The 24,170-nt window shown below is 36.9% G+C and overlaps 1 protein-coding gene across 3 annotated transcripts in view; it reads left to right on the top strand.

The window, feature by feature from the left end:
- ATP6V1H (ATPase H+ transporting V1 subunit H) overlaps positions 1–24,170 on the top strand; it is a 145,407-nt gene that overhangs the window by 44,560 nt on the left and 76,677 nt on the right. For all 3 annotated transcript variants that reach the window (XM_059392853.1, XM_059392851.1, XM_059392852.1), the window contains 3 exons: positions 2,704–2,896; positions 16,921–17,099; positions 19,874–19,999. In XM_059392853.1, the coding sequence (XP_059248836.1) occupies positions 2,704–2,896; positions 16,921–17,099; positions 19,874–19,999 (498 nt within the window). The remainder of the gene's footprint in view (positions 1–2,703; positions 2,897–16,920; positions 17,100–19,873; positions 20,000–24,170) is intronic.

The following is a 24,170-nucleotide window of genomic DNA, read 5'->3' as shown; positions in this document are numbered from 1 at the left end:
GCTAACAAAGGTAGCATTCAGGATTCTGTAGCATCATTTGGTAGCTTTTTCAGTGATTAAAAATAACACTAAACTCATCAGTTTAAGAAGGATAGTGGAGACCTAAATGGGACTAGATACCGACTCATTCGTCAGGTCTCAGCTCAAGGGTCACTTCCTTTTAGAATCCTTCCTTCCCACTCTGCTAGATCGTAAATTTCTTGAGAACATGGGCAGTGTCTGTTTTTGCTCACCATTATGTCCCCTGTGCCTTGCACTGTACCTGCCATACAGATCTTCAACAAATATTTGTTAAATTACTAAATTAGGTTTATCTTGGGCCTTTGTGTCCTTTGTATCCCCTTAAAGCATATTCATGATCCACTATCTTCAGAGTTAGGGTTCCTGCCCCTAGGGGAAACCCTTCCTTTTTCTGTTAACTAACAGAACAAGAACAGAACAAGGAACTTTTATTTTGCCTCATTAGAGTTTTTCTTGTTGTTAATATTTGGGTATAGAAGACTTCCTTATTTTTTCAGTAGAGTCATATATATTGTAGACAGATTTTGAACTCTGAAGTTTCTCTGCAGTAGTCATCATTGTTGACCGCAGCTTCCTTTGGAATCTTTCTGTTTTGGTTTCAGCGATAGTGTATTGATCCAGAGCTCCGTATAACCCCTCTGGACATTTACATGATTTGTTAACAGAGATAATTTAATATAAAGAACAGGTAACTAGGTATAAATTTGTTAACTAAGTTTCTGAAAACAAAAGTACTCTCAAGTGTCAAGAGAGGTAGCAAGTAGAGATGCTCCTCCTGTAGTTGGGGAGCAAAGGTAAGAGATTGGAATTACTAAAGTTTACCTGTTTCAAGACATGTGTATTCAACTGAAATTTAATCCAGGGCTTGTGTTCCTGAAGTCAGAGGAAGGGCCTCGACTGGTGCTGCTCTCTCTGAGTGTGCGCAGTGAGGCTGTTCAGCCAGCGCTATTGCAAACTGAATTCAGCTGCTGCCACGGGAAAGCAGTTGCTGCTGTGGAAGTGCAGGACTGTTGATGGAGTGATACCCACAGGAGCGCGAAGCTGACAGACAAAGCCTCTTCTTCCTCTATCTTGGCAGTCAGCTTCTAGCTGCTTCTGTTGGCAGAGCCAGCTGGCAGAGCAGAACTGTGGCTTGAAGTCTCAGCCACAGTGTCACAAAGCGAAGTGTAGAAGGCTTACCTTAATAAGTGGAACAGTCAGAGAGCAAAAGGAAATTAGGTACTAGGGTATTAATAGTATAAAATGAGTTGATTTTACAGTTTTTGAAACACTGACATCAATATTAAATAAAAGCAAGTCTTAAATAACAACCCCAAATAGAAAAGAGGTAAGGGAAAAATTAAGCTTGAGAAAATTAAGGGCGATTCAGTAGATTTATAACTGTATACAAATCACAAAAATGGAGAAATGGCACAAATACAAGCCTTCCGAATAGTTAGTAGTTGTAGATTGTAAGATTAGATTTAAAAATCTATTTTTATTAATAGACTTTATTTTTATTTATTTTTAAAAATTCATTTATTTTATTAACATATAATATATTGTTTGTTTAAGGTACAGGTCTGTGATTCATCAGTCTTCTGCAATATCCAGTGGTCCCCATAAGCATATACCCTCCCCAGTGTCTCTCACCTAGTTATCCCATTCCCCCCCGACTAGCCTGCCCTCCAGCTGAGCAGGGATCCTGAGGAAGAACTTGATCCTGCAACTGCAGGATCATGACCTGAGCTGAAGGCAGTTGCTTAACCAACTGAGCCACCCAGGTGCTCTTACTAGACTTTTTAAAAAGAAGTTTTATGTTTAGAAATTGGAAGTCAGCATTTCCATGTATACTTACCCTCCCATAGTTCTCCTGTATTAACGTTTTACATTAGTATGGTACATTTCTTTCACTTGATGAGCCAGTATTGATACATTATTATTAACTAAGGCCCATATTTACATTAGGATTCACTCTTTGTGTTGTGTTTTGAGTTCCCCTAACCCCTTTGGTCATTTTTTAGTGGTTTATCTTTTTTGTTTGAATGTAGGCATTCCCCAGGGAAATTTCCTTAGTCTTCTTCCTTGATGTAACCATTTCCATATGGCTTTCCCAGTTTCCTTATCAGTAAAATGGGAGGCTCATCTAGAAGCTTCTGAGGTTTTAACCCCCAGAGTTAAAGATTGGCTGTGTCCAGTTCAGATTCATGACAGGTTTTTCCCCAATCATCCCCTTTTCTCTGTGTGAGGTTCCTAAGTATTTTTAAGTCTACAAATGATCCTCTTGGTTTACCAGACTCAAAATCTTGATATACCTTCTGACTTCATCAAGGTGTACATCCATTTGTGTTAACAAATCCTTTTGTATTTTTTTTTAAATACAAAAAAAATGTATTTTTTTAAATGTCTTACCATTTCTTCCACTGTATTGCAAGTTTATGTTTCCTTTCTCATTGCTTCCCTAAAGCAGCTGCTGCTGAACACTGAAATCCTGTGATTTTTGGAGAGAGATTTAAGTGAGACTGTGCTGGAAATGGGCCTCTATAAGTAGGGACCTACCTTGCTTATATCTGGCAGAAAAGAAACTGAGGGCATAATTCAGAGAGACTTGTTCTGTTAGTGCAGAAAGAGAATAAGCAATTATTTTTTCTTTTTTATTGCACTGTTATAGTAAATGTCTTCTTAATGTGTTTTCCTTTTCAGCATCATGGGTGTTTTGAGTAACAAGTGTGGCTTTCAACTCCAGTATCAAATGATTTTTTCAATATGGCTCCTGGCATTCAGTCCTCAAATGTGTGAACACCTGCGGCGCTATAATATCATTCCTGTCCTGTCTGATATTCTTCAAGAATCTGTGAAAGAGAAAGTGACAAGAATCATTCTTGCAGCATTCCGTGTAAGTGTTTTATTGTTTTTTTTTTTTTTTAGTTGTGTGTGTGCTTGTGTGCCATTTTTCCTGTGAAGAACATTTGAGGGCTTTTAGCAGGTGGGAAAAATTGCTTGTTCTCCACGTAGTCATGAAACTATGGGGCCTTGGTGAACACAGAGTAAAATCTCACTAATTCATTGTGACACTGGGGTCTGGGATTGGGGAATAGACATTTAAGTGGGTAAAATGTGTAGGAGATGTAATTGTATGATGAGGAAATTCTTTTTCATTGCAGTGTGTTCCAAGACGCTGTTATGGAAACTTTTCTCTTAAGGGGCCCTTGTTTTAATATAGAGTTGTATTTTAGATTCTGGATCTTCTGATGAGCTGATGAGTGTATTTCTGAAGCAACTCCAAAGATCTGTAATCATTTTGTTTAGTAAAGTTTTCCTGTTAGGATATTAGAATTTGGGTGATATCTAAGTCAGCTTCCTCTCTTGAACAGTTGAGGGAATTGAAGACAAGAGGGGGACTAGAGTTAGAACCGGAATTCTAGATCTTCTGGCTGCCAGGAAGCTATAACACAGAAATAAAGTATTGTTAATCGGTTTTCCATACCCAGTGTATTTGCTGTAGCAGTTGTGTGTTGATTATTTTGTTGGTCACCTTAAGATTTAATTGGGTTTCTGAGGGATGACTTGGCTGACCTAGTATCTTTTAAGGATGCTACCCAAGAGTAATGATAGTGGGCAGTTCAGAGAGTGCTTACTCTGTGCAATGCATTGTTTTAAGGCTTTCCATTTGTTAACTCATTTAATGCTTACCACCGCCCTATAACATGATGATTATTGTTGTTATTGTTAGTATATTGGTATCATTAGTATTAGTATTGGTCTTCCCATTTTAAAAATGGTGATACTGAGAGAAGGCACATTGCTGATAGACATGCAAATCCAAGTTAATGGCTTCACAGTCTGCTTTTAACTATTAATTGCTCTTTATGCTTTCTTTAAATAAACAACAGCAAATCAAAACTAGAAAGTAGTACAGATGTGTTGCAGAAATTTAAATAGCATAGACGTCACATTTGCCGAACATAGTGACTAACATCTTACAGATTTTTCTAAGCACATAAAGCTAGGTGTGTAATTTTATTTTGTATTTAAAAATGAAATGACATCATATTATAAATACTGTTCCATAACTTTATTCTTAACAATATATAATGAATATGTGTTCATTTTCATATATGTGGGTCTTTAGTAATTTTTTAAATGTTTGCATTCTTCTACATGTCTACCCACTTTGATGAATATTTCTGTTGAGATATAGTTCTATAGATGGAATTACTGAATTAAGTAATAAACTTTTACAGTTTTGTTAGGGTAACATCAAATCACCCTTTCATTAATGTGCAAATTTACGTTTCCATCAGCTACATATTGAGAGTGCATGCTTTTCCTTTCTTTCACTTGCATTTCTTCTAATTGTTGCAAAAGATGAGCTGAAAAGTGAAATCATTATTTTAAATTTGTATTCTGTTAATAATGAATGAAGCTGAGCATTGTTTAGTATCTTTATCAGCTATTTCTGTTCTTCCTATAAATTGCTTACTCATTTGTCACCTTTAAAATTTTAAAATTTGACGTGTAGGAACTCTTTTCTAGATGTTTATAGTTAATAGCAATAATAACTAATGTTTATTGAGAGCTTATTCAGTGTCAGGCACTGTTCTAATTGCTTTAAATGTGTTACTCATTTAATCTCCCAAGAATTCCATGTAATGGGCATTAGTTAGGCCTCAAGAGGTTAAGTAATTTGCCAAAATAGCTAGGAAGTGGCAGAGCAGGAATTAAGTCTCAGGCAGTATAACTCATGCTCTCAACCATCATGCTAACCTGTCTTTGATGCTAAGAATAATAACTGTTGTAATTTATTAATGATTTTCATGCATTGCCTTATTTAATCTTCCTGATCATCCAATACATTCTGTGATTATTTTAATGTTATATATCAGGAAACCAAGATTTGCAGATTGATTTCTCAGTTAGTAAGCAGTAGGATTGGAATTTGGAGTTTCAGTGAGTGCTGTCTGGCTCCAAAGCCACCATCTTAACAACTCTGTCATCTCCTTTGTTTCTTTTCTTAGTGCATTTTCTCAGGAATCTTAAGAGTCGCATTAAAAGGGAGGGAAACCATGAAAAGGAGAACTGTCAGTCCTGCTGAGAGAGGAATTCAGATTGCTTACTTGAAAATACATTTTTTTCGGGGCACCTGGGTGGCTCAGTGGGTTGGGCCTCTGCCTTCAGCTTAGGTCATGATCTCAGGGTCCTGGGATTGAGTCCAACATTGGGCTCTCTGCTTAGCAGGGAACCTGTTTCCTCTCTCTCTCTCTCTGCCTGCCTCTCTGCCTACTTGTGATCTCTCTCTGTCAAGTAAATAAATAAAATCTTAAAAAAAAAAAAAAAGAAAATACATTCTTTTTCATGTAGAAATTGTTCTGTAGTTTACTCTTAAGAAATAGGTAAATGTGGTACCTTCTATGCCTCACCGTACTGGCTCTGCCTTTAGATTTTCTAGCAAACTATGTGAATTGTCAAGGTAAATTTCACTTAAGTCCAGATAAGATAATAATCAGTTTTAAATCAGAGTAGGTGTATTAATAAGACTCCACCCTGTGAAGTATTTTAGTAGCTAAGTTGAATATACTTCTTTTTTCTACTTGAGTGTTTCATTATTCATTGTCTTATTTATTTAATAAAGATGAAGAATTCTAGAATTAGGATCTTCCAATGGTCTCCTTTCATTGCTAGAGCTCAATTTAATTCACAAAAACCAAGTTTTGAGTACCTTTTCTATTTCAGTCATTATGTAATTAATAGGGACCACAAATGCCTGAGCTATAGCTTGACACTGGAAGGCTTGTAGTTTAGTGAAGACAGAATATGTAAATAAATAATGTCATTTTAATGGAGCATTAAGTAATGTACAAGAAGAAAAGTAATATAAAAGAGGTGGGGGGGGCACCTGGGTGGCTCAGTCAGTTAAGTGTGTGCCTTCGGCTCATGTCATGATCCTATGGTCCTGGGATTGAGCCCCACATCGGGCTCCCTGCTTAGCAGGAAGCCTGCTTCTCCATCTCCCATTCCCCCTGCTTGTGTTCCCTCTCTCCCTGTGTTTCTCTCTGTCAAATAAATAAAATCTTAAAAAAAAAAAAAGGTGGAGGGTGAGAATTGTGGGTTTAAGGAGAAGCTTTGGAGAAGAGAAGGCTCCCAGAGATTTTGGAAGAATGTTTTAATACAAAGGTGGAGAGAGGTTAATAAATGTTAACAAAGAGGCTGGCTTTGGAATTGTCAGTAATTTGTTCTTGTAGATTGATTATTGATCGTCCCCTGTCCCCACCTTGATGTGAATATTAAGGGAATAAACGGAGCACATAAGTCTGGCCATTGAAGATACTGTCCTGATTCATGACCATTTGCTTCCTGAAGGAACAGACGCGCTCTGTAAAATGGAGCATTTGCTTTGCTGATCTGTATTATCCTTCTGGGCATTGAACTGGTGGGGCCAATGTAAATCCTTCAGCCATCGTGTCACTTCATCACCCTAAGGTGTATTCATGCTCTGGAGCATTACCCACCAAAGCACAGTGCGTCTGAACAAGGCTCTGTCAGATCTGCTCGTGCTACTTTATTGTATATTGTGCCTACTCTGATGGACATGAGGCAGAGCTGATTGCATTTTTAAACTCTATTCTTTATGTCTGAATACGGATTATATCTTTTCAACTCCATGTATTTATTTTTTGAAGGCTTAAAGCTTGTCTTTGTTTTGAGTTTCTCCCTTGTTTCTCTTCCTTTCTGTCCTGTGGTAGTTATAGGAGTCTTTAATTTATTAAAACTTCTTATTCCAAATTAAGCACCTGTAATTAAGAAAATGGAAAAAATTGATTTTTTCCTATACATGAAAATAATATTCTCTATGTTTAAAAAAAGATACTGTAGAAAAATTATAAACATTAAACATAGTCTCACTCCCAGAAATGGAAGCCTATTGATATATATATATATATATTTTTTCAAGATTTTATTTATTTATTTGACAGAGAGAGAGATCACAAGTAGTCAGAGAGACAGGCAGAGAAAGGGGGGGGGGTGGGGAAGCAGGCTTCCTGCTGAGCAGAGAGCCTGATGCATGACTTGATTCCAGAACTCTGGGATCATGACCTGAGTCAAAGGCAGAGGCTTAACCCACTGAGCCACCCAGGCACCTAAGCCTATTGATATTTTAATACCTGTAATTTATGATCTTTGTTCCCTTTCTACATGGTGGATCAACTTTGGATGAATTGTAGTGGGCACTGAAAACAATGGTTAAGAGGGGTTCTGAATTATCATCTCTTTACAGATCATGCTTGGGCAGATCACGCTGGGTGTCAATTTCTACGAAGAGTGTGTGTACTCAGATTGGTGGTAGTGGGTATGCCCAGCATGCACAGTGTGTTCTTGTTCATGTTCATTGGGCTCTTGGGCTGGCTTCTGTGCCTTTGGCAAATTGGCTTAGCCTTTCCATGCTTCAGGTTTGTTCATGTGTCTGGTGAGAGTAATATCATCTGTCTTAAGTCTCTCATTGGACTTTATGCTCATATGATAATGCCCTTTGAAAAAATAAATGTGGGCTAAATGAGTACTTGGCACATAGTAGGCCCTCAATAAGTATTACAAGTATCTGTGACTGTACGAGTAAAAAGAGTGGGGTAGTGGTATTGAATTTATTGGTATTTTTATTGTTTTTTTTCTTTATTGACTGAGTTAAATTCCTTTTTAAATTTTTGGCTGCTTTGCTTGGTTCTCATGTTTAAAAATATGATAATAAAATTCAGTGACAGAATATCTACTTGCAAATATTTCTGCACTGAGAATGAACCTACCCGTGAGTCTCCTACTCCAGTTTTCATGAGTATGTTAAGGTTACTGATATGTTAGAATTTTATTAAAATAATCTACTTAACAAAACTTACTGTGGAAAGCAAGAGTAGAAGGAGAGAGTCCCTATTTTGTGTTAGTGCACAGACTTTTTTCTAAATTGGAAACTCTTCCTAAGTTGTCATGAAAACTCTTTTTGAAAATGAGATATATTTAGTAATTGCTAAATTGCATAGAAAGTTAGTTACCCTCAGCTCAATGTCTGCAATTAGATTATCCTAGAAAGATGATTTGGATCATTATTATTTACTTTTTTCTTTGTATGACTTTCTTTTCTGGGAAATAAAGCAACAGTTGTCTAAGTAATTAACTTGCAAATGAATAGTATTTTCAGTTTATATATACTTATCCTTTTTTGTATGTTAGTTATATATTTTAAGTTAAAATGTTTGTTCTAAGTGTTGATATTGTAAACATTTATCGAAAGTTATTTCTTCCTATAATTTGATAATAAGGTAACTTGTTTTTTAAAGGTAAGATGTGGAAGAGAGAAGGTCTAAAAGTCAGGCTCTTAATTTAGCTCTTCTGTTTGAAAGAGTAGATCTCTACACTTTTAACTTTTTCCCCTCAGTTTTCATAAATTACGCTTTGTTTAAAATTTTTTTTTTTAATTTATTTGAGAGAGAGCACAAGAGGAAGGAGAGGCAGAGGGAGAAGCAGACACCCCACTGAGCAGGGAGCCGGAGGTGGGGCTTGAGTCCAGGACCCTCACTGAGATCATGATGTGAGCTGAAGGCAGATGCTTAACCGACTGAGCCACTTAGGTGCCCCAATAAACTTGTATTTTCTAATAAGTATTATTTAGGTAATATAGTAACTTCTGTGAGTTTATAGTAAGAAATCAGTTACTAGTAATTTATAGTAATGGATTAAGATTTAATCTAAAGCTCAGGATAAGCTGCCTTAAATATAATATATATGGTCATTTTTTTTTTTATAAAGATTTTATTTATTTATTTGACAGACAGAGATTACAACTAGGCAAGAGAGGCAGGCAGAGAGACAGGAGGAAGCAGGTTCTCCACGGAGCAGAGAGCCCGATAGGGGGCGCGATCCCAGGACCCTGGGATCATGACCTGAGCTGAAAGCAGAGGCTTTAATCCACTGAGCCACCCAGGCGCCCCTATATGGTCATTTTTTTATCTGAGCCTACAAACCCTGCTTAATATTTTTCTCCTAGAAACCCTGCTTAATATTTTTCTCCTGCCTAGTTCCTCTTCGATCTTTTTCATTTTAGATCATTATTATGTAAAATAAAGGGGCCATTGGAAGCAGGTATTTCTAATATTGCCACATCATAGATGAGAGGTGTTAGTTGATATTAATTGAATCCCACCTTTGAGATTCTCCCTGTCTTCTTATCCTTTTCCTTTTCCCATCCACTCTCTTCCTCTTTCATGGATTGTCTTATTCATCTATCAGATGTTTACTAAAGACCAATTGTGGTAACGGACTGAGCAAATAGAAGAATGAAAAAGATAAGATACTTTTTCTCAGGATTTTGTATTGTGTTTAAATGCTTGTCCTTAGGGGTGCCTGGTCGGCTCAGTTGGTCAAGTGGCTGCCTTCAGCTCAGGTCAAGATCCCCGGGGTTTTGGGATTGAGCATCGGGCTTTCCTGGTCAGCAAGGACTCTGCTTCTCCCTCTGTCCCTCCTTCTGCTCATGTATGCACTCTCTCTCTCTCTCCTCTAAATAAATCTCTAAAAAAAATTCTTGTCTTTATGCAGTGACTTCATGAAGTCATTATGAAGAAGGTTTACAACATAAAAAGCTCAAAAAGTCCCAAAGAACTATGTAGCTGGACTGAGGTTCTTAGGGGTTTTTCTTTTCTTTTCAATTTTTTTTTTTTTTGACCTGTCTAGATTGCTTATCTACTTTTAATGGAAATTTGAGAAGTACAATAGTGTAGCTCTTTTCTGATTTTCCTTTCAGTATGGTGTATTAGACAGAGTATAGTCTCTAAAGTGGGTAAGATGTCGGTGTGAATTCAATGCTGTGTTGTTGGGAGAATGACCTGAACTTAGAATGAATTTCTCTGTCTGTGAAAGGTGGTTAGTAATACTTAACTCATTTTGAGATTAGCTAAGGATTCAGAGAGACAGCAGGAGCCTGGCAATAGTAAATATGCAGTTTTTGCCTTTTCTCTCCAGAAAGTCGGAGAATAATAGCAGTTTGCCTATTAAATCCCCTACCTCTGTAAATTGCGTTCTTGCTTGGTATTGAACATAGGTAAAGATTCAATGCTGACTTTTTTGATTTAGAAAAGGCAGCATGAATATTTAACTAACATTTAACAAGATTTAAAAACCTTATTTAAACTTTATTTACAGTTTGAATTTTGTACCCACAGCACATGGAACTAATTATTAGGCTAATTCCTGGGCTTCTGTTATCTCATTTGGATTTCAGATTATGTAAAATAGACTCAATCTCTTGGCAAGAATATTGGTTTTTTAGACTCTGCTGTGCTAAATTTGGGACCGCACAGTCATTAAGGGAATATTCTAAGGGCCAAAAACGAGAAGAATATCTTTAGACGTCCGTAACTTTAATGTACACAACAGAGTTAAAATTGAGTCATTAGTAGTGGCATTGACTTAGACCTTCAGTAGGTGAAAATATGCTGTGTCTTTTTTTTTTTTTTCTTTATCATTCTCACATTCCTGTAACTGTTAAAGAAGATTCACTGATGAGGTTGTTTAAGGATGGTCTAGTCGTGTATTTTTTCCCACATCTTGAAACTCAGGAAGGAAATTTTTGTGCTGAAGACTTTAGGAAGCTTGCTGAGTTGCTGTGAGCTGGAAAAATGGCTAATTATTTTTTTTTTCCATTTGGTTTGGTGAATTTTATTTTTGAAAATGTCAGTCTCACTTATTCATAGCAGGTGCTGGACTCCAGGTCTCTGCAAATGTTATTCTGTTGGTTAAATTGATTTGTCAATCTTTAGTTCCTAAAATAAATTAGTATGTTTTGAGTCTGTGGCTGAAAGAGACATCGAAGATCATATTTGTTTAGAGTTTTACATTGGTTGTGAGTATTATTTCTCTTTCTGGCTCCACTTAGTCAAGAGCCTATGTAATATATCAGATAATAAGATAAATTATATTTTTACATCTCAGTGGTTTTCAGCAGAAAGGCTTAGTTCAAAAGAAATACCACCAAATTGGACTTGGATTTTTATTGGCTATAGTAGTCATGATACTTAATTTACCCCACACACATGAACACGCAGACACAGACCTGTACTTACCTACATCTTTCTGTGCAGGCTGTTTATAGTTGTCGCCCTTTCAGGTAGGTCCACCCTAGTTCAAGTGTGTGGGTGCTGTTTTGCCTACTGCTTTGGCATGGAAGTATTGCTATCAAAAAATTTTGCTCCCGGGGCGCCTGGGTGGCTCAGTGGATTAAAGCCTCTGCCTTCGGCTCAGGTCATGATCTCAGGGTCCTGGGATTGAGCCCCGCGTCGGGCTCTCTGCTCAGCAGGGAGCCTGCTTCCTCCTCTTTCTGCCTACTTGTGATCTCTGTCTGCCAAATAAATAAATAAAATATTAAAAAAAATTTTTACTCCCAAGTCTGTACCTCATTCCTTATTTTCAGGTATTTATCTATCTTGCGCATTAGGTACCAAGTTTGAATGAGGTATAGTAATACTGAGACAATTTTTAATCTCAGGGTAAGTGTTTATACATTGATACTTCAAGTGTGGTGTCATGTCAGTGCAGTGCTGTGGACTGTTAGTAGTCTGCAGTGGGTACATATAGAAAGTAAGAGTAAGCTGTTAGAAGCTTACAGTAACTTGATGGAATAGTTGCATATCTGTCAAATTTAATAATATAAAATTTGAGCTTATATTTTGTGTGTATTTTAAAATGCATATTTCTAAAAGTCATTTTTATTGTATTTTATAAAAGTATTTGTTCATGACTAATTGGAAGTTAAAAAACAAACACAACTGGTTTTCACCACAGACGGTTTGAGAAGTCCTTTTTTAACAGTTACAGGAATGTGAGAATGATAAAGAAAAAAAAAGATATAGCATATATAATATGATATAATATAATATAATATATATATATAATATAAGCCCTGTTTTGTATAATTTCACAAGGCTAGCAGTCCTGGTGAAGGAAAGAGCTGAATTGTCAAATGATTCCTCTGTGCTCTTAGGGAAGATTTCTGCACCTTTACTTGGACAAAAAGATAAAAATGATATATTTATACTTTTGAGTTTGTTAAGGTAAAAATGACATTGAATTTTAGGGCCTTTAAAGAGTACATTGCTGCTGGATTATCTAGGTTTGTTTTTGGCAAGTTCAGTTTCTTAAGTGCTTTTCATAATTCATTCAATCCTTTTCATTTTTTATAATGAGAGCAAAAGATGAAATTAAAACCTAAAGGGAAAATGATAAGGCTCATTGACTGATTTGACATAGGGTTAAAGAAAAGGGGAGAATCAAGTATGACTAAGTTCTAGAGTACTATTATTTTGGAGAATTGAGAGAAGAGGTGGTTTTAGAAGAATATAATAGTGGTGTTCTACCTTAGTTATTATATTAACTGTGTTGAGGTTAGAGTTGAAATCACTAGTTATGATAATACCTCAAATATGAAATTTAATTCTCTAGTCAGCAAATAGATAGTAAAAATAACAAAGGATCATATGAGCAAGAGTTTTGGTATGTTTCTAAAGTTAGAAGAAAGTAGTAAGAAAAATAACTTGAAAAAGTAACAGAAAATTCAGCAAAATAATAATGGTAAAGTCTTAACAAAAGCAAAGGGAGAAGGGAAGAGTTTCATAAAGAGAGAGGGTATCAGAATTTAGGGCTCCCCACAGAATAAGGTCTATAATTGAATTTCATTATGGCCAGGGAACATATTCTAAAAAGTTTCTATTCTTGGAAATTTGAGACTTGTTTTATGGCTCATCTTATGGTCTTTCATGGTGAATGTACCAAGTAAAGAGGGGAAAAATCGTTTTTTATATTTATTCAGAACCGTATCTGCGGTTCTTTCTTTCTTTCCTGTAGATTCATCTTTCTGTTGTACAGTGTCATTTTCTGCCACCTGCAGAATTTCCCTTAGTTCTGGGCTCATCAGTCTGTAGTAGTTCATGGGCCAAATCTGGCCCACCACCGGTTTTTATAAGTAAAGCTTTGTTGGAACACTGCTGTGCTTATTTATTTATTTATTGTATTTTGTATGCCTGCTTTTGCACTGTAATTGCAGAATTGAATAGCTGTGATAGAGACCTCAACTCCTAAAATATTGACTATTTGGCCCTCCTTAGATAGGCCACCTGTGCTTCAGCATGTCTTCTACCACCGGTCTGCTAGTGACCAGTTATCTTAATTTTAGTATCTAAAAATTGTTTATTTACCTTTATTCTTTAAAAATTGAGATACAGGGGCACCTGGGTGGCTCAGTGGGTTAAAGCCTCTGCCTTTGGCTCAGGTCATGATCCCAGGGTCCTGGGATTGAGCCCCTCGTCAGGCTCTCTGCTCAGCTGGGAGCCTGCTTCCCTTCCTCTCTCTCTGTCTGCCTCTCTGCCTACTCGTGATCTCTGTCTGTCAAATGAATAAATGAAATCTTTAAAAAAAAAAATAAAAATTGAGATATAATTGACATACAACATTTTATTATCAAATAATAATTTGATATTTGTATATATTGTAAGATGATGACCACAGTAAGTCTGATTAATAATTAACAACATCTATTACCACACATAGTTACAAATTTTTTTTTCTTGTGATGAGAACTTTTAGGATCTACTTTCTTAGCACCTTTTGGGAATACATATAGTATTATTAACTACAGTCATCATGCTGTATATTATATCCCCAGACTTACTTATTTTATTTTATTTTTCAAAAGATTTTATTTACTTATTTGATAGAGAGCATGCATGTGCACAAGCAGGGGGAGTGGCAGGCAGAGGGAGAGGGAGAAGCAGGCTCTTTGCCAGAGAGCCTTGTGTGGGTTGTGAGCCAAAGGCAGATACCCAACTAACTGAGCTGGGCAGGCACCCAGGACTTTCTTATTTTGTGACTGGAAATTTGTACCTTTTAATTCCCTTCACCTAGTTTACTTCCCTTCTCCCCCTACCGCCCCTGCCCCCCAATCTGGCAATCACCACTCTGTTTTCTGTATCTATGAGTTTGGGTTTTTTTTTAACTGAAGTTTTTTTTTTTTTTTTTTTTTTTAACCTTCCACATATAAATGAGATCATATAGCATTTGTCTTTCTCTGACATTTCACTTAGCATAATGACCTGAAAGTCTATCCATGATATCACAAATGGCAATATTTCCTTTTTTTTTTAATGGCTGGGTAATATTCCATTTGTGTATATGTATATATACTCATATACCCCATTTTCTTTATCCACTCATCCTTCCATGGACAGTTAGATTATTCCCAAATCTTGGCTATTGTGAATAATGGTGAAATAAACATGGGAATGCAGATAATCTCTGCAGATAATAATACAGATATCCTCTGTTTTCACTCTTTTTGGATAAATATCTAGGAGTAGAATGGCTGGAGCATATGGTAGTTCTGTTTTTAATTTTTTGAGGCACCTGCATATTGTATTCCACAGAGGCTGTACCAGTTTGTATTCTCATCAATAGTGCACAAGTGTGCACTTTTCTCCATAACCTTGGCAACACCTGTTGTCTTTTGTTTTTTTGATGATAGCCATCCTAACATATATGATATGGTATTTCTTCCTTTTTTTTTTTTAAGATTTTATTTATATACTTGACAGAGAGAGACACAGTGAGAGAGGGAACAGAAGCAGGGGTTGTGGGAGAGGGAGAAGCAGGTTTCCTGCTGAGCAGGGAGCCTGGTGCAGGGTTCTATCCCAGGACCTTGGGATCAGGACCTGAGTGGAAAACAGACACTTAATGACTGAGCCATCCAGGCCACCCTGTGAAGTGATATTTTATTGTGGTTTTGATTTGTATTTCTCAGATGACTGGTGATATTCTTATGTACCTGTTGGTCCTTTGTATGCCTTCTTCAAAGAAAATGTCTGTTCAGATACTCTGCCCATTTTAAAATTTTGTTGTTATTGAGTTGTAGGAGTTTTCTGACCTCTTGTCAGATACATATTTTGCAAATATTTTCTCCCATCCTATAGGATACCTTTTCATTTGTTTATTGTTTTTATTTTTTTCCCTGTGCAGAATCTCTTAAATGTAGTGGATCTAGGAGACTGTGCAGACCTTTTTAGTTTTATGTTACCTACTTGTTGATTTTTGCTTTTGTTGTTGCTTTAGTGTCATATATAAAAGATTGTTGCCAAGACCAGGGTCAGGGAGCTTTCCCCTATGTATTCTTTTAGGAATTTGATAGCTTCAAATCTTATGGTTAAGTCTTTAAATCCATTTTGAGTTAATTTTTGTGAGTAGTGTGAGATAGGGCTCCATGTTAATTTTTCTGCATGTTGTTACCCAGTTTTCCTAATGCTGTTGCAAAGACTATGCTTTCCACATTGAGTATTCTTGGCTCCCATGTCAAATATTAGCTGACTTTATACATGGGGTTTTTTATTTGGGCTCTCTATTCTGTTCATCTAGTCTGTGTGTCTATTTTATGCTACTGCTGTACTGTTTTGATCAATATAGCTTTGTAGTTTAGTTAAATCAGGAAGTATCATGCTTCCAGCTTCGTTGTCTTTCTCAAGACTGCTTTGGCTATTCAGGGTTTTTTGTGATTCCACACAAACTTTGGGATTGTTTTTTCTACTTCTATGAAAAATGTCATTGGAATTTTGGTTAGGATTGACTTCACTAATTTCCATATGCTAAGTTAAATTTCCTTCTGTGTTTATTTACTATAATTATTAGGAATATAATTTGCCTACAAAAATTTCATATTTTGGTATTATGAAAAAAATTTCATATTTTGGTATTATGAAAAAAATTTAATATTTTGTATTGTTGACTTGAAATTGTTATTATAGGATTTTTTTGGTGGGGTTCAGGGGAGGCATTTGTCAAGTCTTCTTTATCATCTTGGTGAAAGTAGCTTTCTTCAGAGCTTGTTTTTGTCCCTAAGCCTGAGCATGGTCTTCGCTTAGAAATACTGGTCAATTTAATTAACAGTTTATTTGTATAAATATAGTTATACAATGTAGAAGTAAGAGTGCTGACCCCCTGTGGTGTTAAAAAAATCCATGTATAACTTTAGACTTCCCCAGAATTTAATAATGAATAGCATACTATTGACTGGAAGCCCTACTGATCAAATAAATGGCCAAGTATACATATTTTGTATATTATATGTATTATATTACTGTATTCTTACAATAAAGTAAACTAGAAAGAAGAAAGTGTTAAGAAAATCATGAGGAAGAGAAAATACATTTCCAATACTATACTGGAATTATTTTGAAAACATCCTCATGTAAGTGGGCCTGCACAGGACAAACCCATGTTGTTTTTGGGTCAAGTGTATTCAGGATTCTTTTGCTCTTTTTGTAAGTACTTAATAAATAGGAAAATCACAGAAGAAAACTAGGGGATTTTCCAGGATGTCACAAAACTCTTCTCATAATTGTTCAAGCAAGAGAGTTTTTTGTTTTTGTTTTTGTTTTAAATTACTGCCCTTTTTCCCTTTGACGTTGATTGGAAGGGAAAAAAGGAGACTGACTGAGAACCTCTAATAGAGATACCTGAAGAAACTCTTAGTATCCTGAGTACTCTAGGTGGCTAATGAACAAATGGAGAGTTCACTGGGAACTTTCAGAAGCTCAGGAACGGGCTGTGAGCAAGGCTTTGATGGATTTAATTGTAAACATATTCAGTGTTTTGAGACTTGTCTGGGTCAGTAATTTAAAACTTTTAGTTAAGCCGGGAAGTAAGCAAGGAATCAGAAGTTCGATTCTGTTATGGGACAAGTGTACAGCAAAGAAATAAGGATCTGTGATATAGTCATTGCATAAAGGTGATAGTTAACTTAAGAATAGAGGAGGAGAGAAGGTACAAGAGAAAGTTCAGAGACCTAAGACTATCACATGTAAGAAATTACACAGTTTTTCATGTCTTTGTCTAACTCAGAACTTTTTGGAAAAATCGACTGAAAGAGAAACTCGCCAAGAATATGCTCTGGCTATGATTCAGTGCAAAGTTCTGAAACAGTTGGAGAACTTGGAACAGCAGAAGTATGATGATGAAGATATCAGTGAAGATATAAAATTTCTTTTGGAAAAACTTGGTGAGAGTGTCCAAGATCTTAGGTATGTAATTTTTAAAAATTCTTACAGGCTGGATATATACGGCCTTGTTGGACTTTCCTAGTATTTTAAGAAAGTCTAAATTTGTTACTAACCATAAACTCGAAAGAGTTCACTAAAACTCTTGTGTCTTCTGTTAAGGATTGGGGGATATGAGGGACAAAAACTCATGACAGACTGGCTCATCACTATGGTAGCAGTTAATTATAACTATGTATTATCTCTTCTCTTTTGGGGAAATTCCCACCATTCTCTTATCTGAAATCTGACTGGTTGTACTCCCACAGGATGTTCATGTCACCCTAGAACCCATAAAGAATCTCCCCCGGTTTAGAATCTTTTTAAGCAGTACTGGTTGTTAATTTGTGGAGGAGGTTTGGCCATAAGTGAAATGAGTATTTTTTTTTTCCTGCTTTTGTAAGTCCTATTGGTATCATTTATTTTTTATTTTTTAGAGAGTGAGAGGGCACGCAGTGTGTTTGTGGCGGCAGGGGGTGGGGGCAGGTGTGGGCGTGGTTGGGTAGGAGGGGGAAATGGAAAGGGAGAGAAAGAACGGCTCCTTTCCCAACATGAGCCCAGTATGATTCTTGATCTCAAGACCCTGAGATCATGACTTGAGTGGAAATCAAGAGTTGGACGCCTAAACAACTGAGCCACCTAGGTGCCTCTATTTGTTTTTTATATTAAAAATTATGCAAATGGGGACGCCTGGGTGGCTCAGTTGGTTATGCAGCTGCCTTCGGCTCAGGTCATGATCCCAGTGTCCTGGGGTCGAGTCCCACATTGGGCTCCTTGCTCAGCGGGGAGCCTGCTTCTCCCTCTGCCTCTGCCTGCCATTCTGTCTGCCTGTGCTCACTCTCTCTGACAAATAAATAAATAAAATCTTAAAAAAAAAAATTATGCAAATGATGTACAATGAAATAAGAAAAAAAAGAATCCTTGTGTAGTTCAGAAGGGACTTCATGTCTCCTCCACATAGTTGTCCCCAGCCTCATTTCCTGTGTTTACTTCCAAAAAATCCTAGCTCTGCCCCTCCAGCATGATAAACACACATACAAATGGGCTTCTGTATATTCTTCTGGACTTTGTTCTTTTTATTTCATAATGTATTAGTGGTCTTTCCCCTAAACCTATGTATTCTTTGTTTTTAAACTATTGATACATCTTTAGAAGAGAATTACTATCTAGAAGTAGATCTTTCTTTGTAGGTGGTTTGGGTTTGGGAACCAGGCTGAGCCAAGTTTGAATGGTTTGGCTACTTTCTTCCTGTGTAGTCTTCACAAGCTTCTTGACTTTTTAAAGTGTCAGTTTTCCTTTTGGTAAAATAGCAATTAAAAATTCTAACCTTGTACGATTTGTTGTGAGTTTTCAGGTGTCTAGCAAGTGTCTAGCCTTCAGTCTAGTATGTGTTCCAGAAATGTAAATTTACCAGATAATTCAATGCAGTTTGTAATCCCAAGGCCCAAATGCTTTTATGGAGAGGGGCGTATCACTCACATCAGTGATTTGTAATGGAGTTTTGTGGAGAGAAGCGAATGATTTTTTTGTCTCTCTATACTTTTAAATATGAATAGATTGATTGTAATAAAGTAGCCCACCAGCAGTAAACTTGCAATTTTTATAAATTATGTTTGTAAGTTCATTTAAAAATTTATTATCAGTTCTCCTGTAATAATGATTTAAGATCTCTTTTAAAAAAATATTAATGATACTTAGCTTTCTAAGTTATTTAATCTGTGTTAGCCAATTATTAATACTTACTGATTTTTCATGTTGAATTTGGTAATTTGAAATATACTGGTATTTACATTAATGCCAGTAGGGTGATGGGACAGGTAAAAGAGCTTTGTCTCTGTTTTCCTGTTATAGGTTTAGGATATTAATATTAAGTGATACTAACTTACTTCTTACACAGACTGGCTTTATTATTACTTTATTCAACAAGACACTCTGTTCAACTTGACCAGTAAAATCCTGGTTATTACGAATTACCAATCAGTATTGAAATGGCTAATTCTTTTTTAAGTTTTCACTTGAAGGGATATTCAAGGTTGTCCTGTCACTGTCCACTGGCTAACAACATTAAACATTTTTTATATTGTAAAATTTTGAATAGTTAAGTTACTTGATACATAGTGAATGATTTTTGAATTAAGTTGCATTGCAGTTTGCTATATGCACAGGGTTTTTTGTTTTTAATTAATCTGTAATGTGTTAATTTAGTGAATTACCTCTGCAGTGTATGTAATCAAATTTTTAATATTATATTCAGATGTGTATTTTTATTTGTATAGTGTGGTGTATGGTTTATGACATTTGTGGTATTAGAAAATGCTATTTTATTTTATATTTAGGTAACATACTTTTATATAAATTTATATTAATGTATCTAGTAGGCTGGCAGATGCAGTATTTTAAGTGGCATGGTGGAAACTGCTAGATTATCAGATACTTTGCTGGTATGCATTTATTTATTAGGATGAAGATTTGAAAGCAGGTGTTCCTTTTAATATCTCATGATGAGCATTCGAATTGACAGGAGTATTGGACATTAGGACCTTGAATAAATTTCACATGATTTATTAAAGATTATTCAAGCTGTTGAAACTGTTTAGTGGTAGTTTGTTAATGTACAAAGGTTTGTCAGTCCTTGCAGTTAAATCATCAGTGAAGATTTTTTTTAGTATAGTTGACATGGTAAAAATGTTTTATTTTGCTTAAGTTTCGAGTAACTCTTAGATTCTCCTAAACTTTGAATTCTTTAAAAAATTTTTTAGCTCATTTGATGAATACAGTTCAGAACTTAAATCTGGAAGATTGGAGTGGAGTCCTGTGCACAAATCTGAGAAATTTTGGAGAGAAAATGCTGTGAGGTTAAATGAGAAGAATTATGAGCTCTTAAAGTAAGTCATTAAATTCCAGTTTACACTGTTAATACCTGTTGTACCACATCCTTGCCAACATGTTTTTGTTAGTCTTTAAAAATGTTTAGCCATTTCATGATTTTAATTTGTATTTTCTTGTTTCCTTATGTGGTTGGATACATTGTCATATTCTTATTGGTCATTTGGATATATGTTTTTCCAGAATCGACTGTTCAAGCATCTAAAAAAACTTTTTAGTGGCACCTGGGTGGCTCAGTCAGCTAAACATCTGCCTTCAGCTCAGGTCATGAATGCTGCTCAGCGGGGAGCCTGATTGTTTCTCTCCCCTGTTCATTCTTTCTCTCAGGGGCACTTTCTCTCTCAAATAAATAAATAAAATCTTTAAAAAAAAAAACACCCTTTTTTAAAGATTTTATTTATTTATTTGAAAGAGAGAGAGAGAGAGAGAGACAGTGTTCTTGTGAGCAGGGTGGGGATGCTCAGAGAGGAGGGAGAGAGGGGAGAAAGAATCTTAAGCCTACTCCACTCTGAGCTTGGAGCCTGATGCAGGGCTCCATCTCAAGACCCTGAGATGGAGATCCTCAAGACCCTGAGCCAAAACCAAGAGTAAGACACATAATAACTGAGCCAAAAAGGCCCCCCTAGGGCCTTTCAAGATAGGCATACTCTCCTCTGGAATTGAAATAAAAACTTGAAGAAAAAAAAGAAAAAAATTCTTTTATTGTCATTTTAATAAGATATCTAGAAGGAGAAGATGAAATATATATGAGTGTCCAGTGGGCAGTTTTATGTAGACCTTACACGGACCTATCCTTGTTGTTTATACTTATTTTCCCTGTATTACCAAAAAGGATACATTATGCTTATTTCAACATTTGGCAAACCGGAGTGAGTGATTGATAGATGTTGGCGACAGATGGAGAATAGATGGTGGGAGAAGTGGATTATCTTTTCAGCATGGTTGTGCTCCTTTGAGTTTTTAAAAGTAGCAAAATGAGCTTGAATAATGCCTTTTAAATCTAGTTTTTGGAGAACTTGAATATAATGGAGGGGAGCTGGTTTTTAAATTATTACTAAAGCATTACATGTATTTTTATTATGATACACTTAAAGAGCCTTTTGCATGTTCTGTTTTCTGTCATTAGGTTTTAAATTTTGTGGTTCCTTCATATTACTCTTTACCTTCTTACGAGCCGCTGTAGTTTTACTAAATAACCAGAAACAATGACATGTCAAACTTTAGTTTTAGAGAAATTTGAAGTCATTGTTTGTTTTTAGTTTCCATTCTTTTTTTCTTTTAAAGATTTTAAAAATTTATTTATTTTAAAGAAAGAGAGCATGAGCGTGTATATTTGTGTGAGTTGGGAGGGGGTGAGGGGGCAGAGGAGGGACAAGCAGACTCCTGATATGGGGCTTGACCTGAGGTCATGACCTGAGCTGAAATCAGGAGTCAGACACTTAACTGACTGAGCTACCCAGCATCCCCTCAGCTTCTGTTCTTAAAAGTTGTCTGTATGGAGATGATTGGCAAGGAGGGGCATGCTAGTGCCGCTCTTCAAACTAGCTGATAAAATAGATACAGAAGAAATCTTCATTCTGTTATTTAAAAAAAAAAAAAAAAAACCAACCCAGTGAATACTAGCCTTCTTTTTATCTGTGGCTTTGACCTTTTTACCTGAGGCTTTGACCTCTTTATCAGGTAATTTCAAACTTAGCAAGTATACAGTGTAAGTTCATTTTTCCTCCATCAATTTTAGTTTGATAGTATACAGAAAGTACTTTGTAATTTTCCATGTTAAAATGTTGAAATAAGTATGTATTTTGAATAAGGAAATATTCTGAAATATAAGAAACCATGCAGATGGAAATTATCATATGGTTTCACTTACTTATGGAGCATAGCATGGAGGGCATTAGGAGAAGGAAAGGAAAAGTGAAGTGGGGTAAATCGGAGGGGAAGCATGAGAGACTGTGGACTCTGAGAAACAAACGGAGGGTTTTGGAGGGGTTGAGGGTGGGGGATGGGTGAGCCTGGTGGTGGGTATTAAGGAGGGCATGTATTGCATGGAGCACTGGGTGTGGTGCATAAACAATGATTCTTGGAACACTGAAAAAAATAAAATTAAGATGTTAAAAATAAAAGCAGAATCTGAGGGAGCAAACAAGCTTTTAAAACAGAGGAAAAACATTGTGAAAGTGAACAAGAACAAATTTGTGGAGTGATCAGTCAGAATAATAATATAAATTCTGTTTTGGATTTGAATAAGCCTCCTTTCCAGGATTACATTTTGATCAAATGTCAGAGTCAGAATTCACATTTCTTCGAACTCCAAAGCTGTGTTGCTGCCTTGATCCCATTGGAGTGTCTGACAGAATCTCAGCTGTGGTTAATGTGGTAATTGAGATTTGGCTCTTGATTAATGACTCTATCGTTGACTTAACAGCTGTATTGGGGTGGGGGGGAGACAAGATGGTGGGGAAGTAGGAGGAGGTACTGTTTCAACCTGTACCCTAAAGTGAGCTGATTACCTACCAAAGAACTCTGATCACTCATGAAATCAGCCTGAGATTAAAATTATATACTTCTGGATCTCTACAGGGGCAGGTAAAGTGGAGTGGGAACATTGTACTGATATCCGAAGAAAAACAAAAGGGGAGGGAGCCACCAGAAGCGACCCATTGGAAAGTAATACCCCAATACGAGAGTGCCCTGTACATGGAGACCAGCATTAACTTGGAATCTGGTTGGAAGCACTCAAAGAGCAAAGGATCGTGGGGGGAAAATTGTGGGAATTGGGACGGTTAGGGACCGGGGTTTACATCCCCAGACCTAGGACAGCCACCCCTGGCGCTGAGCCATAGAGAGTGCGGCAAAGAAACCAGGTCTTGGTTCCTGAGAGCATCTGGGTGGCGGCTTGTGTGATGGGCAGGGAGCCTCACCAGCCGGCAGAACCACAGCCGTGGTTCTGGTAAATAGGTTAAAAAGTTATATATATACATATATAAAATATATAAATTGTGCACCCCGTGCTACCAGAGTCTGAGTTGTGCCCCACAACCCCTTCCCCAGAGAGGTGTGTGCAGGTGACAGCTGGCAGAACCACAGCCTTTTGCATTCTCCGCACATGCTGTGCTACCAGAGTCTGAGTCGCGCCCCACACCCCTCCCTGAGAGAGGTGCCTGCAGGGGCCAGCCAGTGCTCTCTCGGACCAGGGAGTCTAAGCACTCCCAGCCTGGGCCAGCGGGAAAATCTTAGTGCACTGTCGCTGCTTAGAATCTCTCTGGTGATCTGGAGCTGCCCAGACAGCTGAAGCTATGGTGGTTTTAGGTACAAGCAGGAGTTTCTATGACCCCGTAGACCGTGACTGGGAACATGCCTGGGAACGTGCTCTGCCAGCGGCAGAGGGGGAATTTCTGTGCTCTGGAGCACCCAGAGGGGAACAGACTGAGGCTTCTCTCTGAGAGGGAGGTCTGGATGCAGTTTCTTTCCTCTATACCTCCAAAAACCATCAAAAGCTGCCAAGGGGAGAGAAAACAAATGAACAAAGAAACAAACAAAATCTCCAGAGAACAAAAGCCTGAAAAACCGGTTTCCTCAGAGCCCACCCCCTTGATGGGGGCAGGAGGCCTTAACTGAGGGACATTGCCTGAAAACCCTGGCCTCTCCCCCAGAAAACCAACCAAAAAAAAAGACATGAGGACAACCACCACTACTTCATAGATACAACTTTTATTTTTAATTCACTCCCACAATTTATATATTTTATATATGTATATATATAACTTTTTAACCTATTTACCATCACAGTGAGATGTCCAGTACATCAACTTCCATAATAACCTTTTAACCTGAACTTTTTTTTTTATTTGACAGAGAGGGAGAGATCACAAATAGGCAGAGAGGCAGGCAGAGAGAGAGGGGGAAGCAGGCTACCCGCCGAGCAGAGAGCTCGATGAGGGGCTCGATCCCAGGACCCTGAGATCATGACCTGAGCTCAAGGCAGAGGCTTAACCCACTGAGCCACCCAGGCGCCCCTAACCTGAACTTTTTGATACAGACACCTGTGTTTTTCTTTTGCTTTTTTACTTTTTATTTTTTTTTAAATTTTACTTTATTTTAGTTTATTCTTTTTTTTTTTTTAAAATATTCATATAGAGATAATCTTCAAGGTAATTCCCTTTCCCCAAT

The sequence above is a fragment of the Mustela nigripes genome, chromosome 3 (genome assembly GCF_022355385.1).
Source record: "Mustela nigripes isolate SB6536 chromosome 3, MUSNIG.SB6536, whole genome shotgun sequence".
In the NCBI taxonomy this organism is placed as follows: Eukaryota; Metazoa; Chordata; class Mammalia; order Carnivora; family Mustelidae; genus Mustela; species Mustela nigripes.
Note: the sequence above shows the minus strand (reverse complement) of the source record. Positions and strands in the feature narration are given on the sequence as shown.